This window comes from Heliangelus exortis, chromosome 11, assembly GCF_036169615.1.
Source record: "Heliangelus exortis chromosome 11, bHelExo1.hap1, whole genome shotgun sequence".
Classification (NCBI taxonomy): Eukaryota; Metazoa; Chordata; class Aves; order Apodiformes; family Trochilidae; genus Heliangelus; species Heliangelus exortis.
This window is the reverse complement of record NC_092432.1, coordinates 12,028,622-12,050,175: the sequence shown is the minus strand read 5'-3', so window position 1 is coordinate 12,050,175 and position 21,554 is coordinate 12,028,622. Positions and strand designations below refer to the sequence as shown.

The following is a 21,554-nucleotide window of genomic DNA, read 5'->3' as shown; positions in this document are numbered from 1 at the left end:
GCACTCGGGCTGATGCCCTGCAGCTGGGCAGGGGCCGTGTCCTGGGGGTGGGGGTGGGAAACTCCTGGGGCGGGGGGCACAAAAGCTGCCGTGAGCACAGCCCCTCCCGGGTTCCCGTTCCTCTTAGCAAACAGCAGCTCCTCTGTGTGGGGCTGGGGGCTCCTTCCTGCAGCAACTTTTCAAGAAGGTCCTTCTGGGGCATCTGAGAGGAAGCGAAAAGCAGGACTCTGATACAAATGGTGATTTAAACCTCTTGAGTCTGATCGTTGCCTGTTGATTGGGGGTGTTGGGCAAGGGGCATTGGCTTTGTTGTGTGTGACATCAATGCTCTGTTTTGCGGAACACTGGGCATTGGCTCTACCTGGTTACCTGTGGCAATATCTGTTGAACTGTTAGGGTTTTTCTTTTTATGGGAAACTACACACCCTCCCTTCAAACCAAGCTGAGTCCATCAGAGTTTGGAGGTTTTGGAAATGGCTGTCCCTCTTTCTGCATGTTTGTGTTGCAAGGGTGCTTTCTTCTCAGTAGGCATAGATGCAGCTGTTGGAATTGTAACACAAGCGCGGCCACCGCTCGAGCTTTGAGAGTGGCTTTTACTGATGTGCCTTGGCCAGTAGTGGCCCAGGTCACTGTTCTCTCAGAGCCTGCAAGAAGCAGTGCTGCTTCCCCGTCCTGACCCAGGGGGACAGGGAGTGGGGGTTTCGGATCAGTTCCCCTCAGGTTGCCCCTGTGGGCAGGCAGTGAAGAAAGGCAGCTGAGCCCTGTGTTACTGAAGGCACAGCAAAGATGGAGCATGTGGGGGAGAGCTCTGATGAAGGAGAGAGATCAAATCCTGTCCAAAGGGCGAGAAGAGAGTCTTCTGTAAAGGTTGAGCAGGAAATCCTTGTGAGGTAGCTCTTCCCTCCCTCATCACGAGAGGAGGAATTAGATTTGGAGAAACAATCCCTTTCTTCTGAAGGGCTTGTGAAGCGTACAGAGGACTTTGGCTGGCATGATGGGACATGCCATGAGCTGACATGTGGTGGTGCTACCTTTGCAACCAGGAGAAGGTGGGATAGATAGCCTAGCACTGGCTTGAGCGTATGAACTGCAGGCTGCGAGCCCCAAACCAGAAGCCTTGTCCCAGAAGATGTCTGCACCAACCTCTCAGTGAAAGGTGTTACAGTCCTGGAACAAACCCATTCTGAGCCGCAACTGCAAGCTACATAACCACCCCTGTTGACAGTGGAAGATAGCTGAGAGATTAGAGGGGCTCTGCCAACAGCCAGCTGGAGGAAAGGGAAAACAGAGCTTCTGGGGGAGTGTGGATCTTAATAGGAACCTTCCAGTATCTGAAGAGGACTTACAGGAAGGCTGGAGAAGGACTGGTGGCAAGGGTCTGTACTTGTAGCATGAGGGGCAATGGTTTTCAACTGTAGAACAGTAGATTCAGGCTGGATGTTAGAAAAAAGCTCTTTCCCATGAGAGTAGCGGAGAAACGGAACAAGTTTCTCAATCATAGGATCATAGAATCATAGAATCCTAGAGGTTGGAAGGGACCTCGAAAGATCATCTAGTCCAACCCCCCCCTGCCAGAGCAGGGCCACCTAGAGTACATCGCATAGGAATGTGTCCAGGCGGGTTTTGAATGTCTCCAGTGAAGGAGACTCCACAACCCCCCTGGGCAGCCTGTTCCAGGGCTCCGTCACCCTTACAGTAAAAAAATTTTTTTGGATATTCAACTTGAACCTCCTATGCTCCAATTTACACCCATTATCCCTTGTCCTATCACTGGTCACCACTGAGAAAAGCCTAACTCCATCTCCCTGACACTCACCCCTTACATATTTGAAAACATTGATGAGGTCACCCCTCAGTCTCCTTTTCTCCAAACTAAAGAGACCCAGCTCCCTCAGCCTTTCCTCATAAGGGAGATGTTCCACTCCCTTAATCATCTTAGTAGCTCTGCGCTGGACTCTTTCAAGCACTTCCCTGTCCTTCTTGAACTGGTAGCTGAGGCCTAAATCCTGGAGCTCTTCAAGGTGAGGCTTGATGAGGCTCTGAGCAACCTGATGATCTAGTTGTGGATGTCCCTACTTCTTGCAGGGGGGTTTAGACTAGATGACCTCTAGAGGTCGCTTCCAACTCAAAGGAATGTCTGAATCGGCAGCTGTGTAGCTTGCCTGGTAGCAAGCCTTTGGAGGAGGTAGGAATATGATGCAGCTTCTGTTGGAAGGCAGGTTTGGCATTGAGAGAAGCAAGGTCAAGGGACTTGGTCAAGAGATGCAGTTGTTGGGAATCAGCTGGCAAGATGGATGCAGCCCCATGCCTGTGGATGTGGTGAACAAGGTAACAGCTGTGTCTGCCTCTGTCAGTAAGGAGGAGAGAGAGGCTGCCTTGGGTGTTGTGTGTGTCTGGAGGATGCCTGTTCCATGGTACAGTGACGTGGTGAAGCCTCTCTCTAGAGTCACTCAGAAAAGAAACTCTTTTGTATGGGTCCCTGAACAAGCTGGGGAGAGTCTGGCAGAAAGGTCCACAGGAGACTGGACAGGGATGGCTGGAAACCCATCCCAGACTTCATGCTGCTGCCTGCAATGCCAATCTGGGCCTAGAAAGGAAAAATTGGTGGCAGGCTGGGATCCCAGAGGGGAGTGGGTCAGAGACTGGAGCTAATTTGGAAAGTAACCTAAGAGCTGACTGAGCCACAGAGCACAGTACAGAGTGGGCCTATCCCCTTCCTTACCACGCAGCAGCCTCTGCCATAATGGCCTGGTAAAAAGCACCCTGGAAGCAAGGGGTGGTGGAAGGTTCAAAAACCGGGACAAACATTTAGCGCAAGCCCTCTGGTTAGTTAAGAGCAGGGGATGGATCAACGGAGCCAGCCCTGGCCAGTCTGACGTTCTACAGACAGGGGAAGGGGATGAGGTCCCTGCTGTAAGTGAGAGGATCCTCCTGGGACAAGCTGTGTGGATTTCTTCACCCCTGAGCAAAGGCAACGCCACTTGTGGGGTCTTGTCTGCTCAGGCCCCTGGGCGTTCCCTGGAGAGTGACGCCAGCAAACCGGCGATCACAAATAATTCTAAAATAACCACTTGAAGCTCTATTTCTCAGTTTATGTTGTATTTATTGATAATTCTGTCAAAATCAGGCTAGCCTGGTTTATACAGAGCATAACGGGTAACACAGGATTTTAATGATTTTGCAAAATAAACAGATTTACTTTCACGGAAAAGCTCACCTTAGCTGAGGCTTTAAATAGGAAGGCAATTCAGAAGGACTGGCTACAACCTCAACTTGTGAGGGGAAAAAAATGAGGGATTTTTTTGAGACATGATGGACAAGAATGCCACCCTCTGGGAAATTCCTGTATTTACTTGATGTTAGTTCTAAAATACGGTAGGCAAACTTCCATTCTGATTGGAGCAGGATCACTCATCTCCAAAAAGTGGGTAAAAAGCCGAGGACGGCTGACTTAGGATGTTTGAACAGTGCTTGAAGGTTTGAATCAAGAGCTGCTGCCCTGGCCACGGGACTGCGGGGACTGCATCCCCTCCTTTTATGCCATCTCCTCCCAAGGCTGAGACACCTCTTCTACACCTTCCCCCCAGAGAGCTTGTGCGTGCAGCCCCCCGGGTGCCTGTGCTGTCATAGTTGGGTGTGGATGTTCCAGTACCTGCCTGCACACACCTGGCCCGGGTGCCGGGTGACAATGGGACCCCTTTGTTACATCACTGGTGACACCCCTGGGCCCCGGGTACCTTCCTAGTGCCGGGGTGGCCCTGGCTCAGTGTCCAAGAGGACAGCGATCAGATCAGACGGGAGCAGAGAGCTGCCTAGGAGCCCTGAGCCATGTCTGGTCTTTTTGTGTCTCGTGAGAGCCGCCGTGGTTCCCAAGGGGACCACGGCAATTCCCAGGGGCTGCTCCGTCCCCAAGAGAGGTAGGAGCCAGGGGCTGGGGCTGGGGCTGGGTGGGCACCGTGGGGTCAAATGTGAGGGGTCGTGAAAGGCCTTTGTGGTTTGTCCATCGGGAGCTTCTGCCCAGCCCCTGAGGGCTGTGGTTCTTCACAGGCTGCCCATGAGCCTCCATCCCCAGGAGATTCACTGCCCCGTGCAGAGCCCGTCCCAGACATCTCCCTGCCCCCACGCAGCCCCCTTGGCCCCACGGGCTCTCTCCGCAGGCCGTGCAGCCTTGGGGCCAGCAGCACTGCCACCCCCATGCCCACCCCCCGTGGCCTCTCCTCCTTCCGCAGGACTGAGCAGAGGTCCAGGAGCCGTCTCCGGCTGGCCTGGGTGGAGGATGAGGTGGAAGAGGTCAGTCTCCCCATCCCAGAGAAGGAGGTCCAGCTGATGGAGACAGGTGAGTGAGGGGCGTTTGGCTGCTTTGCTGTGCTCCTGCACGGCAGCGGCTGCTGGGCACGTCCCCGGCCTCTTCCGTGCCAGTCCCCTCTTTGGGTCCCCCGGCCCAGGGCTGGCTCTGTCCTCGGGAGCTGGCACGGGGCTGGGTGCCGGGTAGGGCCCTTCAGTTACTCCTGCCAGCACCTTCAGCTCACCCTCCTCCCTTGCTTTGTTAGATTCCAGTCCTGATGCCACCATCCTTTGGTATTCAGTGGAAAGGGGCCAGGAGATGAGCGCGGATGTTCTAGAAGAGTTAGGAGAGGTACCTACAGAGACTGTCACCTGCCTTGTGCCTGCTCCAGCTGCCCCCACGCTCAAAGATGCCTTCCCAGACAGCTGCCCTCTGGGCAAAGCTGGGGAAAAAGGCAAAAAAAAAAAAAAAAAAAAAAAAAAAAAAAAAAAAAAAGACAGCAGAGTCCTGTGCATACGAGGGATCAACAAACAAGCCCCATAATCTTCTCTTGTTGCAGGCGAAGGACAAGGACTCTCTGAGAGATCTGATAGTCAACCTTTGCCCCTCCACCCTCATGAGCCTGCAGGATGTCTCGCAGGTCTGGCATTTTCAGAGCAGGTCACAGTTTCCCCCGTGCAAACCCCCCAGGGAGGTTTCTCCCCCAAAGCCCTCTGCACCCTGAGGGGTACAGAGGCATAGAAAGGAGCAGAGGCTGCAGTGGGAAGGGGCTCTGGCCACCTCCTGGCCATGGCAGATGGGTGTGGGGATTCTTCCCTGAGGCTGCTGGGAGGGACCCCTCCCTGTGTGTGGCATCTGAGGGGATGGTTGCAGCCCAGTGGCAGCACCATCCTCCCCTCTGTTCCCTGCAGACAGAAAAAATCTTGAGGTGCATCCACAGAAACGTGGAGGAAATGTGCACCGAACCAGGGCAGTTCCTCCTGAGATCCGTGCTTGGTCTGCTGAGCGAGTGCTGCCCTGAGGAAACAGTTCGGACCCTGCTGAGGATCAGTCCCTCCTGTGACAAGTATGAGCCCCAAGAGCCCTGGGGACTTGCTCCATAGCCCAGGCACAGCACAGTGGCCAAGGCAGCCCTGCTAACAGAGTGTTCTGGCTTGCAGCGCTGCGCTGGCCATGTGGGAGATGCTGCTGTCCCTGCCCAGCACTTCAGAGACAATTCTTGACAGGCTGTTCGGTGTGATCCAGGGCTGGAGAACAAAATGTGCTATCCCATCTGTGAGTGACCAGAGCAGCTCTTGCTCACGACTTCAAGGCAGGGCAACGATGGCTCGACGTGCAGCCCTGGGGCTTTGGCAGTGCCCCAGCAGCTTCCTTGCACTGAGAGCTGTCCCCGTGTCTTTCCGCAGGCAAGCCAGGTCCTGTACAGGCTCAGCCAGCGGCCCCGCTGCCAGGGGATCCTGGAAGCGCTCTTCCCCAGGCTCCTCATGAGCTTGATCTACAAGCTTTCCCTGGCTGCAGTGATGCTGGAGCAGGAGCAGCCTGACTCTGATCAACCCGTCCCTTTGGGGTGCGCCATCCCCTTCCCCTGCCGTTCCTTCCCCTGGGCCCTCGGCCAGGGCCCCTGCTCTGTGTGTAACCGGACCTTGCTCTGCACACAGGCTGGCAGTGGAGGGCATTAAAGTTCTGCTGCACGCTGCTGGCTGTCAAGGGCACATCGAGAACATCCAGAAGGAGGGCGGCTGGGACATGATGCTGCAAGCAGAGACCCTCGAGAGAGGAATCAGTTTGCTGGCCAGGTGAGAGCCCTTTGTAGCCAGCAGTGCCTCGGCAGCCCCATCCCCGGGGGCAGAGAAGTCCCCAGGCACCCAGGCCCCGGGCTGCAGCCGCAGCGCTGGCCAGGGAGCGATCCGAATGGCAAGGGGCGCCCCTTGCCTGGGGAGAGAGCAGGGCGCAGTCAGCAGCAAGTGCTGTGGAGGCTGTGGCTGGGGGCAAAGGCGTGTCCTGGCCTGGGCTGTCCTGGCTGGGCTGGGCAGGGCAATCCCAGCAAGGCTTTGCCTGCCCTGCTCACTGCCAGCACTGCTTTTCTTGCCCCGCCCTGCCCAGAGAGCTGAGGAAGAGCCCGGCTGAGCAGCAAGCCTTCATGTTCCAGCACATGAAGGAGATTCTTACTCACAGGAGGGAATGGCAGATGAACTTTGCCATGACTTTCTATACTGAGGTAAGCCTGGTGGGCAGCAGTGCCTCTGCCAGGTGCTCCTGAAGCCGTCCCTCTGGCACAGGCGGCTGCCGCCGGGTGGGATGACAGTCCCTGGAGCTGGGACAGAGGGCTCTGCTGCCAGTCAGGCCCTGGGGCCTCCATCCAGCCCTTCCTGCTGGGGCAGTGCTCAGCACCCCTGCGTGTCCACAGGCAGGGCTGCCCCCCGGAGGGGCTGTGTCAGCCCCCAGGCCCCGAGCTGGCAGTGGTAGCCAGGAGCTGCAGAGTGCCAGGGTCCTGCAGCTCTGCCCGTCTCTCACCGCTGTTGTTCTTTCAGCTTCTGGGCTGCCAGGGCCTCGGAAAGGATCCGAGTGACGTGCGCCTCCTCTGCTCCTACCTGAGCCACGGCAGGCAGACAGTCCGTCTGCGGGCACTCGGGGGCTTGGTGGCGCTCTCAGGAGATCCGCGGATGGTGAGCGAGGCGTAGTCAGGCGGAGCCGCCTTGGCAGCCTGGGGCTGGGGCAGGGGTAACGCGCTGGCTTGGGCCTGGCTGAGAGGAAGGAGGTGGCTGCCAGCAGAGAGAGGGGTGGCTGAGCAGGGGCCACAGAGCCTTTGCTCTCCTTGCTCTCTCCTTCATCCCCATCGGCACGCGCAGCGCCTGCCGGGAAGCTGGGTGGGAGGCTGGTGCTCAGCACGTGGGGCGTTTGTGCCAGGCTGCTCCTCCACTGCTCCACCCTCTCAGAAATTCTCTGTTTCCTCCAGGCAAGAGAAATGCGGGGCAGCTCTCTGCTGGAGAGCATCCTGACGTGCCTGAAGGATCCATCCACAGACGTCAGGATGAAGGCCTTGCTCTTCTTCCGGACCATGATGGGTCAGCTGAAGAGGAAAGAGGCCAGCCCCATCGCTCTGCTGCTGGTGGAGAAGCTCCCAGCCCTCTTTGGTGATGTAAGGCTGATGTGGGAGCCTGACCCCGTCGAGGGGCATGGGGCAGGGACAGCTGCCCTCCAGCCCAGCCCCGCTGGCAGCACTTGGGCAGGGCTGCTGCCCTCCTCACGCCCCTGGGCTCTGCTGGGAGGGCTGCTGGGCTCTGCACCCAGCACGGCTTCTCCTTGGCCTCAGCCTCTAGAGTTACACTTTGCTGCAGTCACGCTCTCTTCCTTCCTTCCTTCCTTCCCTTCCCACCAGGAGTCCAGCCAGGTTCAAGAGCTCTCCCTCCGCCTCTTTGAAGACACGCTGAAGGCTGCGGTGCGGAGAGACAAGGCAGAGATGAAGGACGCGACACGCCGGGTCGCGCTCTCGCTCTTCCTGCACATGAATGCTGAGAGCAGGAGTATGGCTGAGGTAGAGAGTTGAAAGCTGAGCACCTGCTTTGCCCTTCCTTCCCTCTGCCCCAGCCCTGGCAGCAACAGCTCATCAGCTCTTGCCCATTTCTCTTGTGCTGGCTGTGAGAGTGCTATAGCTGAGGTGGTGGCTGCCTCGTGTCCCTGCCTCGGGCACTGAAGCCCAGGCATTCAGGCTCTGTCCCCAGCTGCCTCTTCCCATAAGTAGCTGGGGACAGCTGGCAGCCTTGCCAAGAGGAGGGGGAGGACAGGTCTCCTTCTCTGAGCTGTGGTGCCAGCTCCCACCTGCTGCTGTTTTGCAGGCCTCTGGCAAAGGCCTCCTCATCTGTGCCAAGTTCCTGGGCTGGAGGAAGCTGAAGAGGGTTATTAAGAAGAAGAGGACCTGGCTGATTGGAGAGACTTTGGTGAGGACAACCCCCAGGTGCCAGGGCCTGGGCTGGACAAGGGATGCCCCATGTGCCCAGGGTGTGGCTGTGCCTGGGGGGGAAGGGGTGGGATGGGCAGAGGGACTGCTCTGGCACACGCGGGGAGGGGCGGGGGGGGAAACGGTCTGTGCCAGCCCCATGACATGACCTCGGGCACTCTCCAGCTGAAGCAGGAGAGGAGCAGGGTGGAAGACTACCTGTACTTCAGCCTGCCCTACCTGTGGGACTCTCAGACCAGCGTGAGATTGGAGGCCATCAGGTTCATGGGTGAGCCACAGCCCCCGGGGACCCTCTTCTGGCAGCCCGGCTCCAGCCCGCGGCGCTGCCCTGGCAGGCAGGAGCAGCCCTTGGTGGCCGCCTGGCTCAGTGTCAGCAGCGCCCTCGGGGACTTGCCCGGGGCCATCCCTGCGGAGTGCTGGGCAGGAGGGCGTGCGGCCGAGCTGGCCGGGCCGGGGGGCTGTGCTGCCGCAGTGCCGGGGAGGGGGAGGTCTGACGGGAGCTCTGTGCACAGGGACTGCTGCGCAGCACCTGGGGAGGAATCCATCCCAACGGACGATGGAGGTTGTGTGGGATGGTGAGTAGGGTCAGAGGGGTGCTGGTGGGGCAGGGGAGAGAGCCTGGGCAGGGTGCTGCCATTTCTGGCTCTGCTGCAGGGAAAGGAGGGAGAAGCTGTGACTGTCCCATCCCTGTTCCTCCCAGTCAGGGAAAGAGAGGGATGGGGCTTGCATAGAAGGGTCTGTGCAGACAGCAGGGTTTCACCACTGCTCGCCTTCTCTCTTTCTTTCTGTCTGTCTGTCTGTCTGTCTGCTGCAGCCCTCAAGCGCTGTGACGATGACCTTGATGCCTCAGTCAGGTCCCTAGCAGGTCAGACCTTGCGCATCCTGCAGACTGTGAGGGAGCTGGAGAGATCAAGACGGTCCTTCCGAGGCCTGTGCTTCTCCTGCTGATGAGATGGGTCAAGGACAATCTTGCTGCCCCCGTCTTCCTGACGGTACTGTCACCACTGCCCCATCATGGCCCCGAGAACACTCCTGTCCCCTGGCTCTCCCACTTAAACCTCCCTAATGTCATCCCAGGTGGAGGAAGTGGCTGTGCTGGGGTGAAGGTCCTGGTGGGATGATGATCCCCAAGCCTGCAGAGCACACAGCATTTGTCCTGGCCTCTCCTGCTACCTGCGCATCAGCTTAGCCCTGTGAGTGCCCTGGCCCCAGCTTGCTGGACAGCCAGGTTACCCTTCTTTAGGGTGGTGCTGCAAGGAGGCACAGGGCAGAAGGGAGTCAGGGTTTAACTCAGCAGAGCTCTTATAAACCCCAGCACTGCTTTGTCTTCAGGGCTTTGTTTGGCAGCTGCAGGAAGAAGGCAGAGTGTAAAATGGAGGGCGTTCCACCTGGAATGATGAGCCTCGTCACCAAGCACACCTCCACGGGGACAGCCCTGGTCACAGCTGAGGGTGAGGATGAACATTTGCTCCTCGCAGCAGTCCTGCTCAGTGTCATGGGCATCATCAGCTGGTGCTGAGTTCTTACAGCCCACGTACAGGTGAGGAGTTGCATCAGCAGCCGGAGACTCCCAGCTGATTCCAACTCTCCCAAGAGAGTGAGAAGCAGCTGCTGCATTCCTCTTCTGTCACTTCCAGGAGGTCACCAGGGTGTCTGCAGAGTTTTTGACCTCTCCCACAGAGACCTAGAGCAGCTCGAGTCACGCGGCTGAGCGCACGCCCAAACAAGATACCCTCTTGGAGGCTGTGTGGATTCATCACGAGCTGCCCGAGAGGCTACAGGAGGCTCCAGCCTTGCTGGGCAGGGCCCGTGTCACCGTGTGGGCCCAGGCGGCTTGGGACAGCTGGGCAGGGCAGAGCTGAGCCAGAGCTGCTCTCCTTGTCTCCTCAGAGCAGCGGGACGTGCAGCCTCCTGGCCTCTGGCATAGCTTCCAATAGGTCGAAGAGGTCCCCAAATAAAACGTGGCGTTTGGAAAGCACAGCATGTGGTGAAATCTGTTGTATGGGACCTGGGCTCTGATCCTGGGACCGATGGGTGATCCTGGGCTCAGCGCATCACAGAATCCTAGGAGTTTTTCGGGCTCCATTTTCTCACCTCTCTGGTGATTGTAAATGCAGAACACTCTGCATCCCTACAGTGTCACGGTCAGGCTGTTCAGCGGCAGCTTCCCTCCGAGACATCTGGGGAAAAAGGAAACCTGTCTGTGGTTTGATGATTCTCATGTAGTCTGCCTCTGAGCGGTGCTGTGGAGCTCCAGCTTTGTGTGCAGTTCTGGGTTGTGCCCTGCAGAGGAAGAAGAGGAAGTGTTGCTGCCCAGCTCGTCTCTGTGCAGCCCCTGAGGACGCAGTGTCCTGGCTGAGTCCCCTCCGTGTCAGAGCCCCGCAGCAGCCCCGGCCGTGAGCAGCCGGGCCGGGCACTCGGGCTGATGCCCTGCAGCTGGGCAGGGGCCGTGTCCTGGGGGTGGGGGTGGGAAACTCCTGGGGCGGGGGGCACAAAAGCTGCCGTGAGCACAGCCCCTCCCGGGTTCCCGTTCCTCTTAGCAAACAGCAGCTCCTCTGTGTGGGGCTGGGGGCTCCTTCCTGCAGCAACTTTTCAAGAAGGTCCTTCTGGGGCATCTGAGAGGAAGCGAAAAGCAGGACTCTGATACAAATGGTGATTTAAACCTCTTGAGTCTGATCGTTGCCTGTTGATTGGGGGTGTTGGGCAAGGGGCATTGGCTTTGTTGTGTGTGACATCAATGCTCTGTTTTGCGGAACACTGGGCATTGGCTCTACCTGGTTACCTGTGGCAATATCTGTTGAACTGTTAGGGTTTTTCTTTTTATGGGAAACTACACACCCTCCCTTCAAACCAAGCTGAGTCCATCAGAGTTTGGAGGTTTTGGAAATGGCTGTCCCTCTTTCTGCATGTTTGTGTTGCAAGGGTGCTTTCTTCTCAGTAGGCATAGATGCAGCTGTTGGAATTGTAACACAAGCGCGGCCACCGCTCGAGCTTTGAGAGTGGCTTTTACTGATGTGCCTTGGCCAGTAGTGGCCCAGGTCACTGTTCTCTCAGAGCCTGCAAGAAGCAGTGCTGCTTCCCCGTCCTGACCCAGGGGGACAGGGAGTGGGGGTTTCGGATCAGTTCCCCTCAGGTTGCCCCTGTGGGCAGGCAGTGAAGAAAGGCAGCTGAGCCCTGTGTTACTGAAGGCACAGCAAAGATGGAGCATGTGGGGGAGAGCTCTGATGAAGGAGAGAGATCAAATCCTGTCCAAAGGGCGAGAAGAGAGTCTTCTGTAAAGGTTGAGCAGGAAATCCTTGTGAGGTAGCTCTTCCCTCCCTCATCACGAGAGGAGGAATTAGATTTGGAGAAACAATCCCTTTCTTCTGAAGGGCTTGTGAAGCGTACAGAGGACTTTGGCTGGCATGATGGGACATGCCATGAGCTGACATGTGGTGGTGCTACCTTTGCAACCAGGAGAAGGTGGGATAGATAGCCTAGCACTGGCTTGAGCGTATGAACTGCAGGCTGCGAGCCCCAAACCAGAAGCCTTGTCCCAGAAGATGTCTGCACCAACCTCTCAGTGAAAGGTGTTACAGTCCTGGAACAAACCCATTCTGAGCCGCAACTGCAAGCTACATAACCACCCCTGTTGACAGTGGAAGATAGCTGAGAGATTAGAGGGGCTCTGCCAACAGCCAGCTGGAGGAAAGGGAAAACAGAGCTTCTGGGGGAGTGTGGATCTTAATAGGAACCTTCCAGTATCTGAAGAGGACTTACAGGAAGGCTGGAGAAGGACTGGTGGCAAGGGTCTGTACTTGTAGCATGAGGGGCAATGGTTTTCAACTGTAGAACAGTAGATTCAGGCTGGATGTTAGAAAAAAGCTCTTTCCCATGAGAGTAGCGGAGAAACGGAACAAGTTTCTCAATCATAGGATCATAGAATCATAGAATCCTAGAGGTTGGAAGGGACCTCGAAAGATCATCTAGTCCAACCCCCCCCTGCCAGAGCAGGGCCACCTAGAGTACATCGCATAGGAATGTGTCCAGGCGGGTTTTGAATGTCTCCAGTGAAGGAGACTCCACAACCCCCCTGGGCAGCCTGTTCCAGGGCTCCGTCACCCTTACAGTAAAAAAATTTTTTTGGATATTCAACTTGAACCTCCTATGCTCCAATTTACACCCATTATCCCTTGTCCTATCACTGGTCACCACTGAGAAAAGCCTAACTCCATCTCCCTGACACTCACCCCTTACATATTTGAAAACATTGATGAGGTCACCCCTCAGTCTCCTTTTCTCCAAACTAAAGAGACCCAGCTCCCTCAGCCTTTCCTCATAAGGGAGATGTTCCACTCCCTTAATCATCTTAGTAGCTCTGCGCTGGACTCTTTCAAGCACTTCCCTGTCCTTCTTGAACTGGTAGCTGAGGCCTAAATCCTGGAGCTCTTCAAGGTGAGGCTTGATGAGGCTCTGAGCAACCTGATGATCTAGTTGTGGATGTCCCTACTTCTTGCAGGGGGGTTTAGACTAGATGACCTCTAGAGGTCGCTTCCAACTCAAAGGAATGTCTGAATCGGCAGCTGTGTAGCTTGCCTGGTAGCAAGCCTTTGGAGGAGGTAGGAATATGATGCAGCTTCTGTTGGAAGGCAGGTTTGGCATTGAGAGAAGCAAGGTCAAGGGACTTGGTCAAGAGATGCAGTTGTTGGGAATCAGCTGGCAAGATGGATGCAGCCCCATGCCTGTGGATGTGGTGAACAAGGTAACAGCTGTGTCTGCCTCTGTCAGTAAGGAGGAGAGAGAGGCTGCCTTGGGTGTTGTGTGTGTCTGGAGGATGCCTGTTCCATGGTACAGTGACGTGGTGAAGCCTCTCTCTAGAGTCACTCAGAAAAGAAACTCTTTTGTATGGGTCCCTGAACAAGCTGGGGAGAGTCTGGCAGAAAGGTCCACAGGAGACTGGACAGGGATGGCTGGAAACCCATCCCAGACTTCATGCTGCTGCCTGCAATGCCAATCTGGGCCTAGAAAGGAAAAATTGGTGGCAGGCTGGGATCCCAGAGGGGAGTGGGTCAGAGACTGGAGCTAATTTGGAAAGTAACCTAAGAGCTGACTGAGCCACAGAGCACAGTACAGAGTGGGCCTATCCCCTTCCTTACCACGCAGCAGCCTCTGCCATAATGGCCTGGTAAAAAGCACCCTGGAAGCAAGGGGTGGTGGAAGGTTCAAAAACCGGGACAAACATTTAGCGCAAGCCCTCTGGTTAGTTAAGAGCAGGGGATGGATCAACGGAGCCAGCCCTGGCCAGTCTGACGTTCTACAGACAGGGGAAGGGGATGAGGTCCCTGCTGTAAGTGAGAGGATCCTCCTGGGACAAGCTGTGTGGATTTCTTCACCCCTGAGCAAAGGCAACGCCACTTGTGGGGTCTTGTCTGCTCAGGCCCCTGGGCGTTCCCTGGAGAGTGACGCCAGCAAACCGGCGATCACAAATAATTCTAAAATAACCACTTGAAGCTCTATTTCTCAGTTTATGTTGTATTTATTGATAATTCTGTCAAAATCAGGCTAGCCTGGTTTATACAGAGCATAACGGGTAACACAGGATTTTAATGATTTTGCAAAATAAACAGATTTACTTTCACGGAAAAGCTCACCTTAGCTGAGGCTTTAAATAGGAAGGCAATTCAGAAGGACTGGCTACAACCTCAACTTGTGAGGGGAAAAAAATGAGGGATTTTTTTGAGACATGATGGACAAGAATGCCACCCTCTGGGAAATTCCTGTATTTACTTGATGTTAGTTCTAAAATACGGTAGGCAAACTTCCATTCTGATTGGAGCAGGATCACTCATCTCCAAAAAGTGGGTAAAAAGCCGAGGACGGCTGACTTAGGATGTTTGAACAGTGCTTGAAGGTTTGAATCAAGAGCTGCTGCCCTGGCCACGGGACTGCGGGGACTGCATCCCCTCCTTTTATGCCATCTCCTCCCAAGGCTGAGACACCTCTTCTACACCTTCCCCCCAGAGAGCTTGTGCGTGCAGCCCCCCGGGTGCCTGTGCTGTCATAGTTGGGTGTGGATGTTCCAGTACCTGCCTGCACACACCTGGCCCGGGTGCCGGGTGACAATGGGACCCCTTTGTTACATCACTGGTGACACCCCTGGGCCCCGGGTACCTTCCTAGTGCCGGGGTGGCCCTGGCTCAGTGTCCAAGAGGACAGCGATCAGATCAGACGGGAGCAGAGAGCTGCCTAGGAGCCCTGAGCCATGTCTGGTCTTTTTGTGTCTCGTGAGAGCCGCCGTGGTTCCCAAGGGGACCACGGCAATTCCCAGGGGCTGCTCCGTCCCCAAGAGAGGTAGGAGCCAGGGGCTGGGGCTGGGGCTGGGTGGGCACCGTGGGGTCAAATGTGAGGGGTCGTGAAAGGCCTTTGTGGTTTGTCCATCGGGAGCTTCTGCCCAGCCCCTGAGGGCTGTGGTTCTTCACAGGCTGCCCATGAGCCTCCATCCCCAGGAGATTCACTGCCCCGTGCAGAGCCCGTCCCAGACATCTCCCTGCCCCCACGCAGCCCCCTTGGCCCCACGGGCTCTCTCCGCAGGCCGTGCAGCCTTGGGGCCAGCAGCACTGCCACCCCCATGCCCACCCCCCGTGGCCTCTCCTCCTTCCGCAGGACTGAGCAGAGGTCCAGGAGCCGTCTCCGGCTGGCCTGGGTGGAGGATGAGGTGGAAGAGGTCAGTCTCCCCATCCCAGAGAAGGAGGTCCAGCTGATGGAGACAGGTGAGTGAGGGGCGTTTGGCTGCTTTGCTGTGCTCCTGCACGGCAGCGGCTGCTGGGCACGTCCCCGGCCTCTTCCGTGCCAGTCCCCTCTTTGGGTCCCCCGGCCCAGGGCTGGCTCTGTCCTCGGGAGCTGGCACGGGGCTGGGTGCCGGGTAGGGCCCTTCAGTTACTCCTGCCAGCACCTTCAGCTCACCCTCCTCCCTTGCTTTGTTAGATTCCAGTCCTGATGCCACCATCCTTTGGTATTCAGTGGAAAGGGGCCAGGAGATGAGCGCGGATGTTCTAGAAGAGTTAGGAGAGGTACCTACAGAGACTGTCACCTGCCTTGTGCCTGCTCCAGCTGCCCCCACGCTCAAAGATGCCTTCCCAGACAGCTGCCCTCTGGGCAAAGCTGGGGAAAAAGGCAAAAAAAAAAAAAAAAAAAAAAAAAAAAAAAAAAAAAAAGACAGCAGAGTCCTGTGCATACGAGGGATCAACAAACAAGCCCCATAATCTTCTCTTGTTGCAGGCGAAGGACAAGGACTCTCTGAGAGATCTGATAGTCAACCTTTGCCCCTCCACCCTCATGAGCCTGCAGGATGTCTCGCAGGTCTGGCATTTTCAGAGCAGGTCACAGTTTCCCCCGTGCAAACCCCCCAGGGAGGTTTCTCCCCCAAAGCCCTCTGCACCCTGAGGGGTACAGAGGCATAGAAAGGAGCAGAGGCTGCAGTGGGAAGGGGCTCTGGCCACCTCCTGGCCATGGCAGATGGGTGTGGGGATTCTTCCCTGAGGCTGCTGGGAGGGACCCCTCCCTGTGTGTGGCATCTGAGGGGATGGTTGCAGCCCAGTGGCAGCACCATCCTCCCCTCTGTTCCCTGCAGACAGAAAAAATCTTGAGGTGCATCCACAGAAACGTGGAGGAAATGTGCACCGAACCAGGGCAGTTCCTCCTGAGATCCGTGCTTGGTCTGCTGAGCGAGTGCTGCCCTGAGGAAACAGTTCGGACCCTGCTGAGGATCAGTCCCTCCTGTGACAAGTATGAGCCCCAAGAGCCCTGGGGACTTGCTCCATAGCCCAGGCACAGCACAGTGGCCAAGGCAGCCCTGCTAACAGAGTGTTCTGGCTTGCAGCGCTGCGCTGGCCATGTGGGAGATGCTGCTGTCCCTGCCCAGCACTTCAGAGACAATTCTTGACAGGCTGTTCGGTGTGATCCAGGGCTGGAGAACAAAATGTGCTATCCCATCTGTGAGTGACCAGAGCAGCTCTTGCTCACGACTTCAAGGCAGGGCAACGATGGCTCGACGTGCAGCCCTGGGGCTTTGGCAGTGCCCCAGCAGCTTCCTTGCACTGAGAGCTGTCCCCGTGTCTTTCCGCAGGCAAGCCAGGTCCTGTACAGGCTCAGCCAGCGGCCCCGCTGCCAGGGGATCCTGGAAGCGCTCTTCCCCAGGCTCCTCATGAGCTTGATCTACAAGCTTTCCCTGGCTGCAGTGATGCTGGAGCAGGAGCAGCCTGACTCTGATCAACCCGTCCCTTTGGGGTGCGCCATCCCCTTCCCCTGCCGTTCCTTCCCCTGGGCCCTCGGCCAGGGCCCCTGCTCTGTGTGTAACCGGACCTTGCTCTGCACACAGGCTGGCAGTGGAGGGCATTAAAGTTCTGCTGCACGCTGCTGGCTGTCAAGGGCACATCGAGAACATCCAGAAGGAGGGCGGCTGGGACATGATGCTGCAAGCAGAGACCCTCGAGAGAGGAATCAGTTTGCTGGCCAGGTGAGAGCCCTTTGTAGCCAGCAGTGCCTCGGCAGCCCCATCCCCGGGGGCAGAGAAGTCCCCAGGCACCCAGGCCCCGGGCTGCAGCCGCAGCGCTGGCCAGGGAGCGATCCGAATGGCAAGGGGCGCCCCTTGCCTGGGGAGAGAGCAGGGCGCAGTCAGCAGCAAGTGCTGTGGAGGCTGTGGCTGGGGGCAAAGGCGTGTCCTGGCCTGGGCTGTCCTGGCTGGGCTGGGCAGGGCAATCCCAGCAAGGCTTTGCCTGCCCTGCTCACTGCCAGCACTGCTTTTCTTGCCCCGCCCTGCCCAGAGAGCTGAGGAAGAGCCCGGCTGAGCAGCAAGCCTTCATGTTCCAGCACATGAAGGAGATTCTTACTCACAGGAGGGAATGGCAGATGAACTTTGCCATGACTTTCTATACTGAGGTAAGCCTGGTGGGCAGCAGTGCCTCTGCCAGGTGCTCCTGAAGCCGTCCCTCTGGCACAGGCGGCTGCCGCCGGGTGGGATGACAGTCCCTGGAGCTGGGACAGAGGGCTCTGCTGCCAGTCAGGCCCTGGGGCCTCCATCCAGCCCTTCCTGCTGGGGCAGTGCTCAGCACCCCTGCGTGTCCACAGGCAGGGCTGCCCCCCGGAGGGGCTGTGTCAGCCCCCAGGCCCCGAGCTGGCAGTGGTAGCCAGGAGCTGCAGAGTGCCAGGGTCCTGCAGCTCTGCCCGTCTCTCACCGCTGTTGTTCTTTCAGCTTCTGGGCTGCCAGGGCCTCGGAAAGGATCCGAGTGACGTGCGCCTCCTCTGCTCCTACCTGAGCCACGGCAGGCAGACAGTCCGTCTGCGGGCACTCGGGGGCTTGGTGGCGCTCTCAGGAGATCCGCGGATGGTGAGCGAGGCGTAGTCAGGCGGAGCCGCCTTGGCAGCCTGGGGCTGGGGCAGGGGTAACGCGCTGGCTTGGGCCTGGCTGAGAGGAAGGAGGTGGCTGCCAGCAGAGAGAGGGGTGGCTGAGCAGGGGCCACAGAGCCTTTGCTCTCCTTGCTCTCTCCTTCATCCCCATCGGCACGCGCAGCGCCTGCCGGGAAGCTGGGTGGGAGGCTGGTGCTCAGCACGTGGGGCGTTTGTGCCAGGCTGCTCCTCCACTGCTCCACCCTCTCAGAAATTCTCTGTTTCCTCCAGGCAAGAGAAATGCGGGGCAGCTCTCTGCTGGAGAGCATCCTGACGTGCCTGAAGGATCCATCCACAGACGTCAGGATGAAGGCCTTGCTCTTCTTCCGGACCATGATGGGTCAGCTGAAGAGGAAAGAGGCCAGCCCCATCGCTCTGCTGCTGGTGGAGAAGCTCCCAGCCCTCTTTGGTGATGTAAGGCTGATGTGGGAGCCTGACCCCGTCGAGGGGCATGGGGCAGGGACAGCTGCCCTCCAGCCCAGCCCCGCTGGCAGCACTTGGGCAGGGCTGCTGCCCTCCTCACGCCCCTGGGCTCTGCTGGGAGGGCTGCTGGGCTCTGCACCCAGCACGGCTTCTCCTTGGCCTCAGCCTCTAGAGTTACACTTTGCTGCAGTCACGCTCTCTTCCTTCCTTCCTTCCTTCCCTTCCCACCAGGAGTCCAGCCAGGTTCAAGAGCTCTCCCTCCGCCTCTTTGAAGACACGCTGAAGGCTGCGGTGCGGAGAGACAAGGCAGAGATGAAGGACGCGACACGCCGGGTCGCGCTCTCGCTCTTCCTGCACATGAATGCTGAGAGCAGGAGTATGGCTGAGGTAGAGAGTTGAAAGCTGAGCACCTGCTTTGCCCTTCCTTCCCTCTGCCCCAGCCCTGGCAGCAACAGCTCATCAGCTCTTGCCCATTTCTCTTGTGCTGGCTGTGAGAGTGCTATAGCTGAGGTGGTGGCTGCCTCGTGTCCCTGCCTCGGGCACTGAAGCCCAGGCATTCAGGCTCTGTCCCCAGCTGCCTCTTCCCATAAGTAGCTGGGGACAGCTGGCAGCCTTGCCAAGAGGAGGGGGAGGACAGGTCTCCTTCTCTGAGCTGTGGTGCCAGCTCCCACCTGCTGCTGTTTTGCAGGCCTCTGGCAAAGGCCTCCTCATCTGTGCCAAGTTCCTGGGCTGGAGGAAGCTGAAGAGGGTTATTAAGAAGAAGAGGACCTGGCTGATTGGAGAGACTTTGGTGAGGACAACCCCCAGGTGCCAGGGCCTGGGCTGGACAAGGGATGCCCCATGTGCCCAGGGTGTGGCTGTGCCTGGGGGGGAAGGGGTGGGATGGGCAGAGGGACTGCTCTGGCACACGCGGGGAGGGGCGGGGGGGGAAACGGTCTGTGCCAGCCCCATGACATGACCTCGGGCACTCTCCAGCTGAAGCAGGAGAGGAGCAGGGTGGAAGACTACCTGTACTTCAGCCTGCCCTACCTGTGGGACTCTCAGACCAGCGTGAGATTGGAGGCCATCAGGTTCATGGGTGAGCCACAGCCCCCGGGGACCCTCTTCTGGCAGCCCGGCTCCAGCCCGCGGCGCTGCCCTGGCAGGCAGGAGCAGCCCTTGGTGGCCGCCTGGCTCAGTGTCAGCAGCGCCCTCGGGGACTTGCCCGGGGCCATCCCTGCGGAGTGCTGGGCAGGAGGGCGTGCGGCCGAGCTGGCCGGGCCGGGGGGCTGTGCTGCCGCAGTGCCGGGGAGGGGGAGGTCTGACGGGAGCTCTGTGCACAGGGACTGCTGCGCAGCACCTGGGGAGGAATCCATCCCAACGGACGATGGAGGTTGTGTGGGATGGTGAGTAGGGTCAGAGGGGTGCTGGTGGGGCAGGGGAGAGAGCCTGGGCAGGGTGCTGCCATTTCTGGCTCTGCTGCAGGGAAAGGAGGGAGAAGCTGTGACTGTCCCATCCCTGTTCCTCCCAGTCAGGGAAAGAGAGGGATGGGGCTTGCATAGAAGGGTCTGTGCAGACAGCAGGGTTTCACCACTGCTCGCCTTCTCTCTTTCTTTCTGTCTGTCTGTCTGTCTGTCTGCTGCAGCCCTCAAGCGCTGTGACGATGACCTTGATGCCTCAGTCAGGTCCCTAGCAGGTCAGACCTTGCGCATCCTGCAGACTGTGAGGGAGCTGGAGAGATCAAGACGGTCCTTCCGAGGCCTGTGCTTCTCCTGCTGATGAGATGGGTCAAGGACAATCTTGCTGCCCCCGTCTTCCTGACGGTACTGTCACCACTGCCCCATCATGGCCCCGAGAACACTCCTGTCCCCTGGCTCTCCCACTTAAACCTCCCTAATGTCATCCCAGGTGGAGGAAGTGGCTGTGCTGGGGTGAAGGTCCTGGTGGGATGATGATCCCCAAGCCTGCAGAGCACACAGCATTTGTCCTGGCCTCTCCTGCTACCTGCGCATCAGCTTAGCCCTGTGAGTGCCCTGGCCCCAGCTTGCTGGACAGCCAGGTTACCCTTCTTTAGGGTGGTGCTGCAAGGAGGCACAGGGCAGAAGGGAGTCAGGGTTTAACTCAGCAGAGCTCTTATAAACCCCAGCACTGCTTTGTCTTCAGGGCTTTGTTTGGCAGCTGCAGGAAGAAGGCAGAGTGTAAAATGGAGGGCGTTCCACCTGGAATGATGAGCCTCGTCACCAAGCACACCTCCACGGGGACAGCCCTGGTCACAGCTGAGGGTGAGGATGAACATTTGCTCCTCGCAGCAGTCCTGCTCAGTGTCATGGGCATCATCAGCTGGTGCTGAGTTCTTACAGCCCACGTACAGGTGAGGAGTTGCATCAGCAGCCGGAGACTCCCAGCTGATTCCAACTCTCCCAAGAGAGTGAGAAGCAGCTGCTGCATTCCTCTTCTGTCACTTCCAGGAGGTCACCAGGGTGTCTGCAGAGTTTTTGACCTCTCCCACAGAGACCTAGAGCAGCTCGAGTCACGCGGCTGAGCGCACGCCCAAACAAGATACCCTCTTGGAGGCTGTGTGGATTCATCACGAGCTGCCCGAGAGGCTACAGGAGGCTCCAGCCTTGCTGGGCAGGGCCCGTGTCACCGTGTGGGCCCAGGCGGCTTGGGACAGCTGGGCAGGGCAGAGCTGAGCCAGAGCTGCTCTCCTTGTCTCCTCAGAGCAGCGGGACGTGCAGCCTCCTGGCCTCTGGCATAGCTTCCAATAGGTCGAAGAGGTCCCCAAATAAAACGTGGCGTTTGGAAAGCACAGCATGTGGTGAAATCTGTTGTATGGGACCTGGGCTCTGATCCTGGGACCGATGGGTGATCCTGGGCTCAGCGCATCACAGAATCCTAGGAGTTTTTCGGGCTCCATTTTCTCACCTCTCTGGTGATTGTAAATGCAGAACACTCTGCATCCCTACAGTGTCACGGTCAGGCTGTTCAGCGGCAGCTTCCCTCCGAGACATCTGGGGAAAAAGGAAACCTGTCTGTGGTTTGATGATTCTCATGTAGTCTGCCTCTGAGCGGTGCTGTGGAGCTCCAGCTTTGTGTGCAGTTCTGGGTTGTGCCCTGCAGAGGAAGAAGAGGAAGTGTTGCTGCCCAGCTCGTCTCTGTGCAGCCCCTGAGGACGCAGTGTCCTGGCTGAGTCCCCTCCGTGTCAGAGCCCCGCAGCAGCCCCGGCCGTGAGCAGCCGGGCCGGGCACTCGGGCTGATGCCCTGCAGCTGGGCAGGGGCCGTGTCCTGGGGGTGGGGGTGGGAAACTCCTGGGGCGGGGGGCACAAAAGCTGCCGTGAGCACAGCCCCTCCCGGGTTCCCGTTCCTCTTAGCAAACAGCAGCTCCTCTGTGTGGGGCTGGGGGCTCCTTCCTGCAGCAACTTTTCAAGAAGGTCCTTCTGGGGCATCTGAGAGGAAGCGAAAAGCAGGACTCTGATACAAATGGTG

At 58.0% G+C, this 21,554-nt stretch overlaps 2 protein-coding genes and 4 long non-coding RNA genes across 6 annotated transcripts; all 6 read left to right on the top strand.

Annotated features, from left to right (window-relative positions):
* Positions 1 to 3,608: 3,608 nt before the first annotated feature.
* On the top strand, positions 3,609 to 4,738 carry LOC139800974 (uncharacterized). The gene is made up of 2 exons (XR_011728021.1): positions 3,609 to 3,917; positions 4,230 to 4,738. It is a non-coding gene; the product is annotated as an uncharacterized lncRNA (long non-coding RNA).
* An 89-nt stretch (positions 4,739 to 4,827) lies between these two features.
* On the top strand, positions 4,828 to 5,655 carry LOC139800975 (uncharacterized). The gene is made up of 3 exons (XR_011728022.1): positions 4,828 to 4,925; positions 5,197 to 5,351; positions 5,446 to 5,655. It is a non-coding gene; the product is annotated as an uncharacterized lncRNA (long non-coding RNA).
* Positions 5,656 to 6,539: 884 nt separating this feature from the next.
* LOC139800973 (uncharacterized) lies at positions 6,540 to 10,656 on the top strand. Its single transcript, XM_071754614.1, has 7 exons — positions 6,540 to 6,951; positions 7,242 to 7,424; positions 7,665 to 7,820; positions 8,122 to 8,223; positions 8,409 to 8,511; positions 8,756 to 8,818; positions 9,058 to 10,656. The coding sequence occupies exons 1-7, from the start codon at positions 6,949 to 6,951 to the stop codon at positions 9,189 to 9,191; spliced, it is 744 nt and encodes a 247-aa protein (XP_071610715.1). The 5' UTR covers positions 6,540 to 6,948; the 3' UTR covers positions 9,192 to 10,656.
* A 3,608-nt stretch (positions 10,657 to 14,264) lies between these two features.
* Positions 14,265 to 15,394, top strand: LOC139800971 (uncharacterized). Its single transcript, XR_011728019.1, has 2 exons — positions 14,265 to 14,573; positions 14,886 to 15,394. It is a non-coding gene; the product is annotated as an uncharacterized lncRNA (long non-coding RNA).
* An 89-nt stretch (positions 15,395 to 15,483) lies between these two features.
* Positions 15,484 to 16,311, top strand: LOC139800972 (uncharacterized). Its single transcript, XR_011728020.1, has 3 exons — positions 15,484 to 15,581; positions 15,853 to 16,007; positions 16,102 to 16,311. It is a non-coding gene; the product is annotated as an uncharacterized lncRNA (long non-coding RNA).
* Positions 16,312 to 17,195: 884 nt separating this feature from the next.
* Positions 17,196 to 21,312, top strand: LOC139800970 (uncharacterized). Its single transcript, XM_071754612.1, has 7 exons — positions 17,196 to 17,607; positions 17,898 to 18,080; positions 18,321 to 18,476; positions 18,778 to 18,879; positions 19,065 to 19,167; positions 19,412 to 19,474; positions 19,714 to 21,312. Exons 1-7 carry the CDS (start codon positions 17,605 to 17,607, stop codon positions 19,845 to 19,847), a joined length of 744 nt encoding a protein of 247 aa, XP_071610713.1. The 5' UTR covers positions 17,196 to 17,604; the 3' UTR covers positions 19,848 to 21,312.
* Positions 21,313 to 21,554: the final 242 nt, after the last annotated feature.

Coding starts and splice junctions, on each gene's coding strand:
- LOC139800973 (XM_071754614.1), top strand. Junction 7,425..7,664: donor TCCCAGCCCTCTTTGGTGAT/GTAAGGCTGATG, acceptor CCTTCCCACCAG/GAGTCCAGCCAGGTTCAAGA. Junction 8,819..9,057: donor GATGGAGGTTGTGTGGGATG/GTGAGTAGGGTC, acceptor TGTCTGCTGCAG/CCCTCAAGCGCTGTGACGAT.
- LOC139800970 (XM_071754612.1), top strand. Junction 18,477..18,777: donor AGAGCAGGAGTATGGCTGAG/GTAGAGAGTTGA, acceptor GCTGTTTTGCAG/GCCTCTGGCAAAGGCCTCCT. Junction 19,168..19,411: donor GGAGGCCATCAGGTTCATGG/GTGAGCCACAGC, acceptor CTCTGTGCACAG/GGACTGCTGCGCAGCACCTG.